Below are 14235 nucleotides of genomic sequence, written 5' to 3'. Positions count from 1 at the left end.
GTCATGTAGGCTTGTTTTGTTAGGAGAGAGAAATGGTTGTTCAGAGAGAATTGTCCAAAACTTAGAGAAATGGTTTGGAATATTAAAAATGGTAGTTTTCGTGGCAGGGTGTGGGTCTACCAATCAGAATTGTGCAAATAGAAAGTTCCTACCTAGCCCATCTTCTTCAGCAAATCCAAAGGTAACCTAATGCCTTTCTCTCAATTTGAAGTATTGCCGGCCTATATAATATAATATGCAATAGCTCAGCAAATCCAAAGGTAACCTAAAAGTCAACTAATCCGATCACCATATAAAATAAATAATCCGTATCCAAATTTTATTCTAATCCAATTTTTTATTATTTATACATACAATTGTTTTAGAAACTTTGAATTGGCTTACCAGCCCCTTTCTCTCTCTCTCTCTCTCAAATTTGCTTTTGCAGATCTTACACTGTCATTAATGGCTGAGGGATGTACTTACGTGGGGAAACTACCATCCAACTTGATCAAGTTATTTAACTTTGAAGATCTGAAAAGATTTTGGGGATTTGAAGACGAACTCGACAAGCTTCGAGAATCACTATTTGCCATTGCTGATCTAGTGGAAGATGCAGAGAAGAAACAGAGAGGGTGGCTCAGGTACCTGAAAGAAGCAGCTTATGAAGCTGAGACTTGCTTTCTGAGTTGGCTTATGAAGCTACTCGACTTCAGGTATCTATAATCTCATAGCTAGTTATTCATTAAGATTCATCAACAAGCTCTTGAATCTTCGAACTTTCAATCTCTCAAATTCTAGCATCAAAGAGTTGCCTGAGTCTATCGGCAAGCTCCACAGTCTTCAAACTTTGAATTTCTCAAATTCCAACATCAAAGAATTGCCTGAATCCATCACAAAGCTCCATAATCTTCAAACTTTGGATGTCTCAAATTCTGACATCAAAGAGTTGCCTGAATCAATCACTAAGCTCTGCAATCTTCAAACCTTGAAATTCCTTGAATGCAAGGAACTTACCAAGCTTCCTAGAAAGAAGATTAACAATCTGATCCGTTTGAAACATATCGCCTTTTCTTATGAGCACCAGATGCCAGTCGGTTTGGGGAATCTAAATGGTCTTGAAACATTGCTATTCTTTGTCGTGGGTCCCGACTCGGGAGGTAGCATTGAACAACTTCAATGCTTAAACAAACTAAGAGGGAACTTTAAAATAACCAGGCTTGAGGAGGTGATTGATAAGAAAGAAGTGGAGCGAGCAAATATGCAGGGGAAAGCAGAAATACAAGGACTTGATTTTCAATGGAGTTATGGAGCGAACGATAGAAGTTCAAGGGACGAGGAAGTGCTGGAAGGCCTTCAACCTCATCCTAGCATAAAAAGCTTAAGGATTGAATATTACATGGGAGAAACATGGCCATCATGGATGTTGAGGATGAAGAGTCCAAGTGATGGTGATGCTTTTGGAGTAATTAATAATTTGGTGGATCTTCGGTTAGAACGGTGCTGCAACTGTGTACAACTCCCTTGCCTTGGAAATCTTGCTCATCTTAAATTTCTTAAGATGAATCACATGGGAAATTTGAAGCGCATAGGTAACGAGTTCTATGGGATTGACTGTGAAAGCAGTAGCATTGGATGCTTGAGGTTGTTTCCAGCATTGATATCGTTGTCTATAAGCTGGATGGAGAATTTGACAGAATGGATCTCTCCATCGGATGGAAATAAGGTGGTTGTGTTTCCTTGTCTCGAAGGTTTATCCATTCAGTCTTGTTCTAAATTAACAGGTTTTCCGATGAGTGATCTGTCTGAACTTGTGAAGCTAGAAATCAGAGATTGTGAGGAACTGAGGCTCTTAACTGCTAAGCAGAAGTCCTTCGCCTTTCTTACAAGTCTATCGATTGCTGGATGTTCAAAATTAACTTATCTTCGAAAATGGGTTCTATCTGAAATGTGTTTCATGGAATTCAGTGTAAGAAGATGTGAATGGCTGACGTTTATTCGAGAAGATTTAGGGAAGGTGAGCCGTTTAACCTCCTTAGAGATATATTGTTGTAAAAGATTGAGATATTTTCCGGATGAGATACTATGCAATCTCACTCGGTTGCAGAATTTAAGTATTGGTGCATTCTCAGAGGAGTTGGATGATTTTGATTATTTGAATCGAATCAAAGATCTTCCATGCCTTGAGGAGTTAGAAGTATGGGGATCTGATTTTTATGGTCGTAAAATGTCTTTTCTACCAAAGCAACTTCGACACCTTACTGCCCTGAAATCGTTGAAGATAATGGGATTCACAACAATGGAAGCATTGCCAGAATGGATGACAGATCTTCTGTCTCTTCAGTCCCTTTCTCTGGATTACTGTAGGAATCTTGGTTTTCCATCAACAGCTACAGTCATACGACGCCTCTGCAGTTTAACTCATCTCAGCATTAATTGCTGCCCCATCCTCCATGAAAGTAAATCTGAATGGTTGCACTCTTTGCACACCAAAAGAATCAAAGTTGAGTTTTCACATGTCTCGAATGTTAGAGTCCGTTTAGCATACTAGTTGGAAGAATTTTCCGTACTTGATTCTGTTCGGTTCTTGTTTAAGGCTTTCAAATGTAATTATAGGAATAGATTTTTGTCCTTAATTGTTTGGTAAGGAGAATTGTGTATTATAATGCATTCTTCGTAGTCATTATAGAAACATATGATCAAAAGTAATGGCCATACAGTTCGTCGATCAATCTTCGATTCAAGTTTACATATTGTCCAGTACATTGCTAAACACTGATGTATATTGTATTGAGATTAAAAGCTTAAGGAAGAAATGAAGATGAGATTGCAGCTTGAAATTTGTATACTTGAACGTATAGCTCTTATTTGGATTCCTGTGTTTTGATATTCAATTTCAACTGCTTACTAGAAAAATCTGTACATGTTTTTTATGCAGGTCTAGAAAACTGAAAGTTCTAGCATGGTCTGGGTCTATCTGGTCCCGACCAATCAGAATTTTGCAAATCGAAAGTTCCTACCTAGCCCATCTTCTCCATCGGCAAATCCGAAGTTAACCTAAACCCTTTCTCTATATTTTCTAATATGATGGTGTATTGATTAATATTAAATATGGTGCAGCGGCCGCAATTATTGCTTATCTTATCTCTTGCAAGGTGTTGATTGGTTATGCTTGCTGATTACTGGTTTTCCTCTTTTCCTATTATTTGATTAGCTTAGGAACAATCAAATTGGAGTTCTATTCTATTGAAGAATACTTTTAGGATAGCCAAAAAATGGGTTCAAGAACTGCAAGTGCAAGGTGAGAATGTCCAATTTTCTTTATCTGAAAATCAGTGATGGAATTGCATCTAACTTAAGATTGAAGCATTAAAACATGTTGATGATCAGTTTGCAATATTCATGACTAAGAATGCAATATTCATGTTCTAGTTGGAAATAAATGTGATCTCGACTCAAAAAAAGAGGTGCTGAATGAGGTATTCCTTTAAGACATTCTGTTATGGTATCAGTTTATACATTAAATTATGTTGTGTGACAGTCTGCTTAGAATGAGAATATAACATTAAATATTTAATGGTATCAGAATGAGTTATTATATATATAGAGTTTTTTTTCCTTCAATTTTTTTTTTTTTTTTTTTGCTTAAAAGCCTACCCTTGTCTGGTTCAATCAATTTCAGACCTTTTTGTGAGGCGGAAGATTGAGGAACAAAGAGAAAAGGTGCTCCGCTGTGACAGTATGCTCCAAAACAAGCTATGCCATCCTCCAATCAGAAGGAGATAAAGAGATCTAAGAGGAATCAGAGTGTTTCTGAACCTAAACATACCAAGGTAATTGCGTGCAACCGATTTTAGGAGGCGTTTGGTTGGAACTTTGGAATCGGAATAGGAAACGGAATCGGAATAAGACGGAATCAGAATCGGAATGACTATTCATTTATTCTGTTTGGTTCAATGTGGAATCGGAATCTAATTCCCTTTGAACCTGTTTGGTTCTCTAATCATCGGAATCGGAATATAATATTTATCAAAAATAATCTATTAAATTATTATTATTATTATTATTATAACTTCAATTAATTTAAAAAAATTGAATAAAGCCAACATCAAATTTCATATATAGTATATATATATATATATATATAGAAGGATTTAAAATGAAATTTTGATTAAAAACAAATTAAAGAACTACTTGTGTATTATATTATTTTTTTTGTTTTTGATAAAACTTATGTATTATATTATTAGTACGAAGACCTTTATGGATTTATAGAGGTATATTTAATTGGAAAAAAATCAATATATGTAGCCATATATTAATTGGCGTGAGAAAAAAAAAATTAATGGAAAAAAAATAGATCATGGGTTTAGTGATGTGAGGGAGGAATAGTGGGTTTAGTGATAAGAGGGGGAATGAAAGTTGATTGATGAGGTATGAAGGAGGAATCACATTCCCATGTTTAAGGGGAAAATGAATCCCATTCCTATTTAAACTTTAACTAGACAAACATTAACAAAGGGGAAAACATTTCCCATTCCCATTCCATACATTCATTTCCTTCAACCAAACGCACCCTTAATGGAGCTTGTCCTTAATGCCAAGGTAATTTCTTGAGATTGAGATGTTGTTTGGGTCTTGCTATGTTTTAGCTTGTTAAGGTTTACCTTTGCTTTCTTTGATAATTAATTACTGAAGGTAGATTGTTGCTAAATTGCATCTAAATGAATTTATTTCTTTAAATTTTATAAACTAGCATGATAGTTACAGGTATCGGTACCTTCAGTAATTCCAGCAGTGGAAGTTGCGGGTCAGGGTCAGAAGCTCATTCTTGAGATAGTAGATACTTGCGAAAATGCTCTTCTCATATGATTTCTTAAAACAACAACAACTTGTGTTCTCTGTACTTCAATTTAGGATTCATTGGCCCAAGCAGTTGCAGAGGAAATGTAGAAACTCTCTATCAAAGTTGGGACCTCAGCCTGTTCCATTAATTGCCGAGTTCTTGATGCAGAAGATATGAGTTACTTCTTATTGAATGCATTTTTATATTTTGGTTGTTTTTCAGAAGAACTTTTTTATGATGAGCCATTGTATTAGATGTACTTTCTCGAGGCCGATAATGGGGATGAAGACGGAGATAATGTAACAGAGAATGAGGATACTGCACTTGAGCAAAAGTAAGATTCCTCTTTTCTGTTGCAACAGGGATTTTTTTATGTTATAAGCATTACATAAACATGTGGAATGAATATCAACTTTATTCGACGATCTTCTTGCTTTTGCTCTAACCTGCAGTCCTGGCTACATTGCTGCTATTTGAAAATAGTTATTACCATATGTAAGTTTATGTTAAATTAATAATTACCAGATAACAAATGTAAGATAAATAATCGTAAGCTCAAGAAAGAAAAAAGTTTAGCACCTATACTTGCCCCTAAACTTCAACGGCCCCCTGAACTTTCAAAAGTTCCAAATGATCCCTATTCTTGTCTAATTGCATTCAGTAACCCCTGTACTTGTCCAATCACATCTAATAACCCCTATTCTTGTCCAATTGTATTCAATAACTCCATATTCTTGTCCAATTGCATTGTCCTGTGAACTTTCGAAAGTTCATAATTATTTATCTATTTGACATTTTCTTTTTGACACGTAGTGAGAACTTTGGCACGTGGCTGAGCGTCTCCCATTTTCTGCATCCAACAAATTCTATTGAGAAATAAGGGCTTATTGAATACAATTTGACAAGAATAGGGATCATTTAAAACTTTTGAGAGTTAAGGGGCAGTTGAAGTTTTGGACCAAGTATAGGGGCACAGGTGTATTAGGCCTATAATATAATACACAATAGCTCAAGAACGTACCCATGTATTTTTTTTTTTTATAAGAGGAGGAGAGGATTGAGTACTTGCCTAAAAGTCAACTAATCCATTCACCATATAAACTTAAATAAATAAATAAAAGTCAACTAATCCAAATTTTATTCTAATCCAATTTTTTATTATTTATACATACAATTGCTTTAGAAACTTTGAATTGGCTGAGCAGCCCTTCTATCTCTCTCTCTCTGTCTCTCTCAGATTTGATTTTGCAGATCTTACACTGTCATTAATGGCTGAGGGATCTACTTACGTGGGGAAACTACCATCCAACTTGATCAAGTTATTTCCAATTGACTTTGAAGATCTGAAAAGATTTTGGGGATTTGAAGACGAACTCAACAAGCTTCGAGAATCACTAGTTGCCATTGCTGATCTAGTGGAAGATGCAGAGGAGAAACAGAGAGGGCCCGATGCAAGATGGTGGCTCAGATACCTGAAAGAAGAAGCTTATGAAGCTGACGACTTGCTTTCTGAGTTGGTTTATGAAACTACTCGACTTCAGGTATCTATAATCTCATAGCTAGGTCCTTAACTAAATCTTAATGTCACTGAATATTATTTCTATGAATTTATAGAAAGAGTAAATTTATTCGAAGATTCAAAATAATGGCTATTAGTTTAATCAAATTGAAATTTATGGTTATTGTCATACAAAGGACTGTAGTAATTATCATTTAGGAGTTTGGAACCAACCCTAAAGAGTTTGGAACCAACACTAAACTTCTATTGATCTTCAAGAAATTTATACAGAATTACAAACATCAGTTACAACTGACTTCCAGAACTTCTCCTGAACATAAGGAATAACTGAATAACTTCTCCTAAATTCAAATAATTAAATGAAACATTATCTGCTAATAAATTAACTAAGGCATATTTCCAACAAACTCCTCCTTGCCTTAGTATTTACAAACACCCAACTTGTTTCAAAGTTTGTTTTGATGATGTACTTTCCCATCACCATTCTAAAATTGGAGCACTTCTCTCCAAAAGCTTCATATTGATGTACTTTCCCATCACCATTCTAGAATTGGAGCACTTCTCTCCAAATGCTTCATATTGATGTACTTTCCCATCAATTTGCTTCATATATTGGTGCACATCTCACCAATTTCAAAACAATGTTTCTTCTTCTTCGGCAACATGTGTCAACTTGACACTTTCTTCAGACTTGGTTCTACAATTCTTTTGAATATGTCCAAACCTTTTGCACTTGTAACACTGAGGCTTCCCTTTGTACCAGCAATGGGGCTTGCTACAGATAGCACATTTGGACTGAGCTTTTCCTTTTGAAGATGAACCCTTTGCCATATAAGCACCTTCAACTACTTGTTGGGTTCCTTGTTTTCTTAAACTTCTTCTTTGCTCTTGTGCATGTAGAGCATTGATTAATTCAGACAAGGAAATTTGACTCATATCTCTGGAATCTTCCAGAGATGAAATTTTTGCCTCAAATCTTTCAGGCAAACTTACAAGCACCTTCTCTACGATCCGGCTATCGGGTAGATCTTCTCCCATCAATCGGATTTTATTTATCACCGTCATTAGTTTATCAGAAAACTCATGTAGAGTCTCCTTTTCTTCCATTCTCAAAATCTCTTTTGAGATTTAACAATTGCATTCTTCTTGTTCTATCATTGCCATGATAGAGACCCTTCAAAGTATCCCAAGCTTGCTTAGCAGTTTCACAGCCCATAATTCTTGGAAAAATGGACTCAGCAACACCGGCATGGATTTGAGACAAGGCTCTTGGACCTTTCGTTTCTTCATCTTCGTGTGCTCGAATTTGATTGAGTGTCGGATTATTTCCAAGAGGTTGTATTTCCCTCTCAGTTTCAACCCACTGCCATAAGCCAGTACCTTTCAAGTGGGTTTTCATTTTGATTGCCCAAACTTGATAATTTTCTCCATCAAAGATTGGAGGTGAAAGATTTGATGGATTATTTGTTACCATCTTTCTTCTTCTCACTCACAAGTCCCTCAAGAAAATTTGCTCTGATACCAATTTGTAGTAATTAACAATTAAGAGTTTGGAACCAACCCTAAAGAGTTTGGAACCAACACTAAACTTCTATTGATCTTCAAGAAATTTATACAGAATTACAAACATCAGTTACAACTGACTTCCAGAACTTCTCCTGAACATAAGCAATAACTGAATAACTTCTCCTAAATTCAAATAATTAAATGAAACATTATCTGCTAATAAATTAACTAAGGCATATTTCCAACAAGGACTAATCTCTAAACCGTACATGCTTTTCCAACTAGGTTCGTAGCTGCTCTTCTATTTCAAGAGCCACCAACATTGTTAGAAAGGCTAAATTTCGTCGCAAAATGGTGCCTAAGCTTAAGAAAATGAACCAGTCACTACAAAGTTTTCGGACTCACAATCCATTCCTTCAGCTTAGTTCAGTCCCACACAATTTGGAGGATACGTGGTCTCAAAATAGGTTGCCAACAGACTCAATCCATGACAACCCAGTTATAGGAAGGAAAGATGATGTAGCAAAAATAACCAACCTGCTTACTAGCTCCTGCTATCAACAACTTACGGTGGTTTCCATTATAGGACTCGCTGGTACAGGAAAGACGACTTTAGCTAAACTTGTGAGTCAAAAAGTCATGGCTTTAACCAGAAAACCTTTTGATGTTGTAATATGGGTTTGTCTTTCTGGAAACTTTAGCGAACACAAGATTTTGGGAGAAATGTTGCGATCATTGAATGCACTGATGGGGGCCCTAACCAATGAAGCTGCAATTCTTAGAGAACTTAAGAAAGAGTTGGCGAGTAAAAGATTTCTTCTGGTTCTAGATGATGTTTTGAGTGACAATCCTAGGAGTTGGTATGTTTTAAAAACTAAGTTGTCAAGAATTTGTACAAACAATGGAAATGCTATTCTTGTCATAACTCATTTTGGAAGTGTGGCATCCTCTATGGGGATTTCATATCAGCATAGTCTCGAGCTTGGTTTATTGTCTGATGATGAGTGTTGGTACATTTTGAAGGAACGGGCATTTAGAAATGTAATACCACCGTTCCCATCAAATTTAGAGGCTATCGGAGGAGAAGTTGCAAAACTTTGTAGAGGAATTCCATTGATTGCAAAACTTATTGGAGGGATAATGGGTTTGAATAGGGATGAAGAAGCATGGTTGAAAATTAGAGATGGTTTCGCTTTCATAGAAAGGAACAATCTGGATTCGTATGCTATGGTCGAACAAATTTTCCATTACTTGCCCTCATATTTGAAGTCATGTCTTGTATTCTGTTCAAATTTTCCAAAGGACTTCCTATTTAGAAAGGAAGAGTTGATTTGGTTATGGCTTGCAGAAGGGATTGTTGAGTCATGCGACATGGGCAGCAAGTGCTTTGATGCCTTACTTGCAAGTTCCTTGTTCCATGATGCAGAAAGGGATGATTATGATGATGTCATATTATGCAAGATGAATAATCTTGTGCATGATCGTGTATTGTATTTGTGCGAACCCGGAAGAGACCGTGGGTTAAAATCATCTTTAGATGAAATATATTACATCTATCATTTATATGCAGATGATCAACATGTACCATATTTGACAAATGCTCTAAAGGGTGGGGCCAAGTGGTTGCGTACTGTTATTGTCTCCGGTGCTCCTAATGAAGAGATATGGAAGATGAAAAGGTTGCGGAGTCTGCACTTAAATGTTGCTGATATGGAAGTATTGCCATCATCAATCGGAAAAATGAAACATTTGAGATATCTTGGTGTCTCAATTTCTAAAACCAAAGAGATGTCTAAGTCAATCACCAAGTTATACAATCTTCAAACATTGAATCTCTCACATTCCAGCATCAATGAATTGCCTGAATTCATCAACAAGCTCTTGAATCTTCGAACTTTGAATCTCTCAAATTCTAGCATCAAAGAGTTGCCTGAATCCATCAGCAAGCTCCACAGTCTTCAAACTTTGAATGTCTCAAATTCCAATATCAAAGAATTGCCTGAATCCATCACCAAGCTCCATAATCTTCAAAATTTGGATGTCTCAAATTCTGAAATCAAAGAGTTGCCTGAATCAATCACTGAGCTCTGCAATCTTCAAACCTTGAAATTCCTTGAATGCAAGGAACTTACCAAGCTTCCTAGAAAGAAGATTAACAATCTGATCCGTTTGAAACATATCGCCTTTTCTTATGAGCACCAGATGCCATTCGGTTTGGGGAATCTAAATGGTCTTGAAACATTGCTATTCTTTGTCGTGGGTCCCGACTCGGGAGGTAGCATTGAAGAACTTCAATGCTTAAACAAACTAAGAGGGAACTTTAAAATAACCAGGCTTGAGGAGGTGGGTGATAAGAAAGAAGTGGAGCGAGCAAATTTGCAGGGGAAAGCAGAAATACAAGGACTTGGTTTTCAATGGAGTTATGGAGCGAATGATAGAAGTTCAAGGGACGAGGAAGTTCTGGAAGGCCTTCAACCTCATCCAAGCATAAAAAGATTAAGGATTGAGTATTACATGGGAGAAAAATGGCCATCATGGATGTTGAGAATGAAGAGTGCAGGTGATGGTGATTCTTTTGGAGTAATTAATAATTTGGTGGATCTTCGGTTAGAACGGTGCTACAACTGTGTGCAACTCCCTCGCCTTGGAGATCTTCCTCATCTTAAATTTCTTAAGATGAATCATATGGGAAATTTGAAGCACATAGGTAACGAGTTCTATGGGATTGACAGTGAAAGTAGTAGCATTGGATGCTTGAGATTGTTTCCAGCATTGAAATCATTGTCTATAAGCTGGATGGACAATTTGACAGAATGGAGCTCCCCATCGGATGGCAAAAAGGTGGTTGTGTTTCCTTGTCTTGAAAGTTTATCCATTCAGTCTTGTTCTAAATTGACAGGTTTTCCGATGAGCGATCTGTCTGAACTTGTGAAGCTAGATATCAGAGATTGTGAGGAACTGAGGCTCTTAACTAATAAGCATCAGTCCTTCGCCTCTCTTACAAGTATATCAATTGCTGGATGTTCAAAATTAACTTATCTTCGAAACTGGGTTCTATCTGACATGTGTTTTTTGGAATTGAGTGTAAGAAGATGTGAATGGCTGACGTTTATTCCAGAAGATTTAGGGAAGGTGAGCTCTTTAACTTCCTTAGAGATATATTGTTGTAAAAGATTGAGATATTTTCCGGATGAGATACTATGCAATCTCACTCGGTTGCAGAATTTAAGTGTTGGTGCATTCTCAGAGGAGTTGGATGATTTTGCTTATCTGAATCGAATCAAAGACCTTCCATGCCTTCAAGAGTTAGAAATATGGGGATCAGATTTTTTTGGTCGTGAAATGTGTTTTCTACCAAATCAACTTCAACACATCACTGTCCTGAAATCATTGAAGATAATGGGATTCACAAGGATGGAAGCATTACCAGAATGGTTGACAAATCTTCAGTCTCTTCACTTCCTTTCTCTGGATTACTGTGGGAATCTCAGTTGTCCATCAACAGCTACAATCATACGACGCCTCTGCAGTTTAACTCATCTCAGCATTAATTGCTGCCCCATCCTCCATGAAAGTAAATCTGAATGGTTGCACTCTTTGCACACCAAAAGAATCAAAGTTGAGTTTTCACATGTCTCGAATGTCAGAGTCCGTTTATGATACTAGTTAGATTAATTTGCTGTACTTGATTCTGTTGGGTTCTTGTTTAAGGCTTTCAAATGTAATCATAGGAATAGATTTTTGTTGGTAGTTATTTGGTAAGGAGAATTGTGTATGATAATGCATTCTTCGTAGTCATTATAGAAACATATGATCAAAAGTAATGGCCATATTGTTCGTTGATCGTTCTTCGATTCAATTTTACATATTTTCCAGTACATTGCTAAACACTGATGTATATTGTATTGAGATTAAAAGCTTAAGGAAGAAATGAAGATGAGATTGCAATTTGAAATTTGTATACTTGAACGTATAGCTCTTATTTGGATTCCTGTGTTTTGACATTCAATTACAACAGCTTACTAGAAAAATCATTACAAGTTTTTTATGCAGCTCTAGAAAACTGAAAATTCTAGCTTGGTCTGGGTCTAACTGGTCCCGACCAATCGGAATTGTGCAAATCGAAGGTTCCTACCTAGCCCATGTTCTTCATCGGCAAATCCAAAGGTAACCTAAACCCTTTCTCTATATTTTCTAATGTGATGGTGTATTGATTAAGAACTTAACAGGTTTCATACTTATTTCAGGTGCTTTTGGGGAATATGGGAACAGTTGAGATTTGTGAAGGGCTAGTTTTTCGATCACCAGGAACCTACTGTAGAAGCAGCTTTTTTCATACAGATATTATCTCTAACTGAAGCAACACAGCAGTATGATATCTCTTGCAAGGTTTCGATTGGTTATGCTTGCTGATTACTGGTCTTCCTCTTTTCTTATTATTTGTTTAGCCTAGGAACAATCAAATTGGAGTTCTATTTTATTGCAGGATAATGGGGCAAGGTGAGAATGTCCAATTTTCTTTGTCTGAAAATCAATGATGGAATTGCATCTAACTTAAGATTTCAAGCATTAAAACACGTTGATGATCAGTTCGCTAAAGCTTTGAAATGTCTATTGGACGCTTTCATGACTAACAATACAATATTCATGTTCTACTTGTAGGAAATTCTAATTTGGTTATGGTGCAGAATGAGGTATTCGTTGAACACATTCTGTTATGGTATCAGTTTATACATTAAAATATGTTCTGTAACAGTCTGCTTATAATGTGAATATAACATTAAATATTTAATGGTATCAGAATGAGTTTATATTTAGAGTTTTTTTTTCCTTCATTTTTTTTTGTTACCCTTGTTTGGGTAAATCAATTTCAGACCTTTTTGTGAGGCGGAAGATTGAGGAACACAGAGAAAAGGTGCTCCGGTGTGATAGTATACTCCAAAAGATAGTTACAGGTATCGGTACCATCTGTAATTCTAGCAGTGGAAGTTGCGGCCCAGGATCAGAAGTTGCAGAGGAAATGCAGAAAATCTATCAAAGTGAGTTGGGACCTCAGCCTGTTCCATTAATTGCCGAGTTCTTGATGCAGAATATGTGAGTTATTTCTTATTGAATGCATTTTTATATTTTGGTTTTTTTCCTGGAATTTTTTTATAAATCATGAGCCATTGTGTTAGATGTATTTTCTCGAGGCCGATAATGGGGATGGAGACGAAGATAGTGTAACCGAGAATGAGGATACTGCACTTGAGCAAAAGTAAGGTTCCTCTTTCAATGAGGATGTTATAAGCATTACATAAACATACAAGAGTCAAATGTCAGCTGCAGTTGGCTGACAAAATCCGTTTAGTCCAAAACGAAGTTTAGGTATCAACTTAGCTCTAAAGTTGGTAATATTTGACAAATTAGCTCAAATTTTAGGTATTTGGCTCAAATATTGTCAACTTCATGACTGAATTGATACCTAAATTTCGATTTGCACTAAATTTTATTAGACTATGTGTTTAGTCATTATTTATCTGTAATTATTCTGTTACACATATCTAGCCTAGAATATAGGTTCAGTTGTTGACTACAGTGGTTCACTACAGAGTGAACTGTATATTGTATAAATACTTCAATTGTTATCAATAACAAACACAGAGAATTATACTCCTTCATGGTATCAGAGACCCTAACCCTAACCCTCCTCTTTCCCTCTTCCCTACCGTCGCCGCCGCCGCGACACCTTCTCTAATCACACGGCCGCTGCCGCCGTCACTAATTCCGGCCATCTTCCGCCTGCCGATATATCACCCAAATCGCAACCCTCTCCTCTTTTCTTCTCGTCGACATAATGAGCACCAACACCGAAAAATCCTCCACCGGTACCCCGCACAACATCAATTCGACCACAAACAACACAGACTCGAACCCAAATCACCATCCGTCCCTCACCGTCTCCAACATTTCTACCTTCATCAAAATAACCCTAGACGTCGAAAAAGGGCATTATCCTACTTGGGTTGCTCTGTTTAAGCTCCATGCCACAGCATTTCAAGTCCTGGACCATATATTTCCTCCATCTCCCACAGACCCTTCCGCCAACACTCTTCAACAATCCAACCCTAACCTCTGGGCTCGTATTGATGCCGTTGTGCTTCAATGGATCTATAGCACCATCTCCCTCGACCTTCTCCACACCATTATTGAAGCTGATTCCACAGCCGCCAGGGCCTGGAATCGTCTACAGGAAATTTTTTCAGATAACAAGAATTCCCGGGCTCTCTTTCTTCAGCAAGAGTTCTCCAAAACCAAACTTAGTGACTTTTCTGACATCTCAGCCTACTGTCAGCATCTAAAATCCCTGTCTGATCAATTGTCAAATGTGGATTGTCCGGTTACC

The 14235-nt window shown here is 36.9% G+C and overlaps 1 protein-coding gene across 2 annotated transcripts; it reads left to right on the top strand.

Annotated features, from left to right (window-relative positions):
* The first annotated feature begins 212 nt into the window (after positions 1–212).
* On the top strand, positions 213–2819 carry LOC136226268 (putative disease resistance protein At3g14460). Of its 2 annotated transcripts, XM_066014650.1 has the most exons (3): positions 213–260; positions 428–695; positions 781–2819. In XM_066014650.1, exons 2-3 carry the CDS (start codon positions 445–447, stop codon positions 2528–2530), a joined length of 2001 nt encoding a protein of 666 aa, XP_065870722.1. In that variant the 5' UTR covers positions 213–260; positions 428–444; the 3' UTR covers positions 2531–2819. The 2 variants fall into 2 exon arrangements, with proteins under 2 accessions (XP_065870722.1, XP_065870721.1); XM_066014649.1 differs by lacking the exon at positions 213–260 and having other exon boundaries at positions 309–695.
* Positions 2820–14235: the final 11416 nt, after the last annotated feature.

Source organism: Euphorbia lathyris, chromosome 4 (assembly GCF_963576675.1).
Source record: "Euphorbia lathyris chromosome 4, ddEupLath1.1, whole genome shotgun sequence".
NCBI classification, from domain to species: Eukaryota; Viridiplantae; Streptophyta; class Magnoliopsida; order Malpighiales; family Euphorbiaceae; genus Euphorbia; species Euphorbia lathyris.
Note: the sequence above shows the minus strand (reverse complement) of the source record. Positions and strands in the feature narration are given on the sequence as shown.

Bases quoted from the DNA above. Each gene is read 5' to 3' on its own strand.
- LOC136226268 (XM_066014650.1), top strand. From the start codon at position 445: ATGGCTGAGGGATGTACTTACGTGGGGAAACTACCATCCAACTTGATC. The intron at 696-780 runs GTATCTATAATC...CTCAAATTCTAG, and splicing joins ATGAAGCTACTCGACTTCAG to CATCAAAGAGTTGCCTGAGT.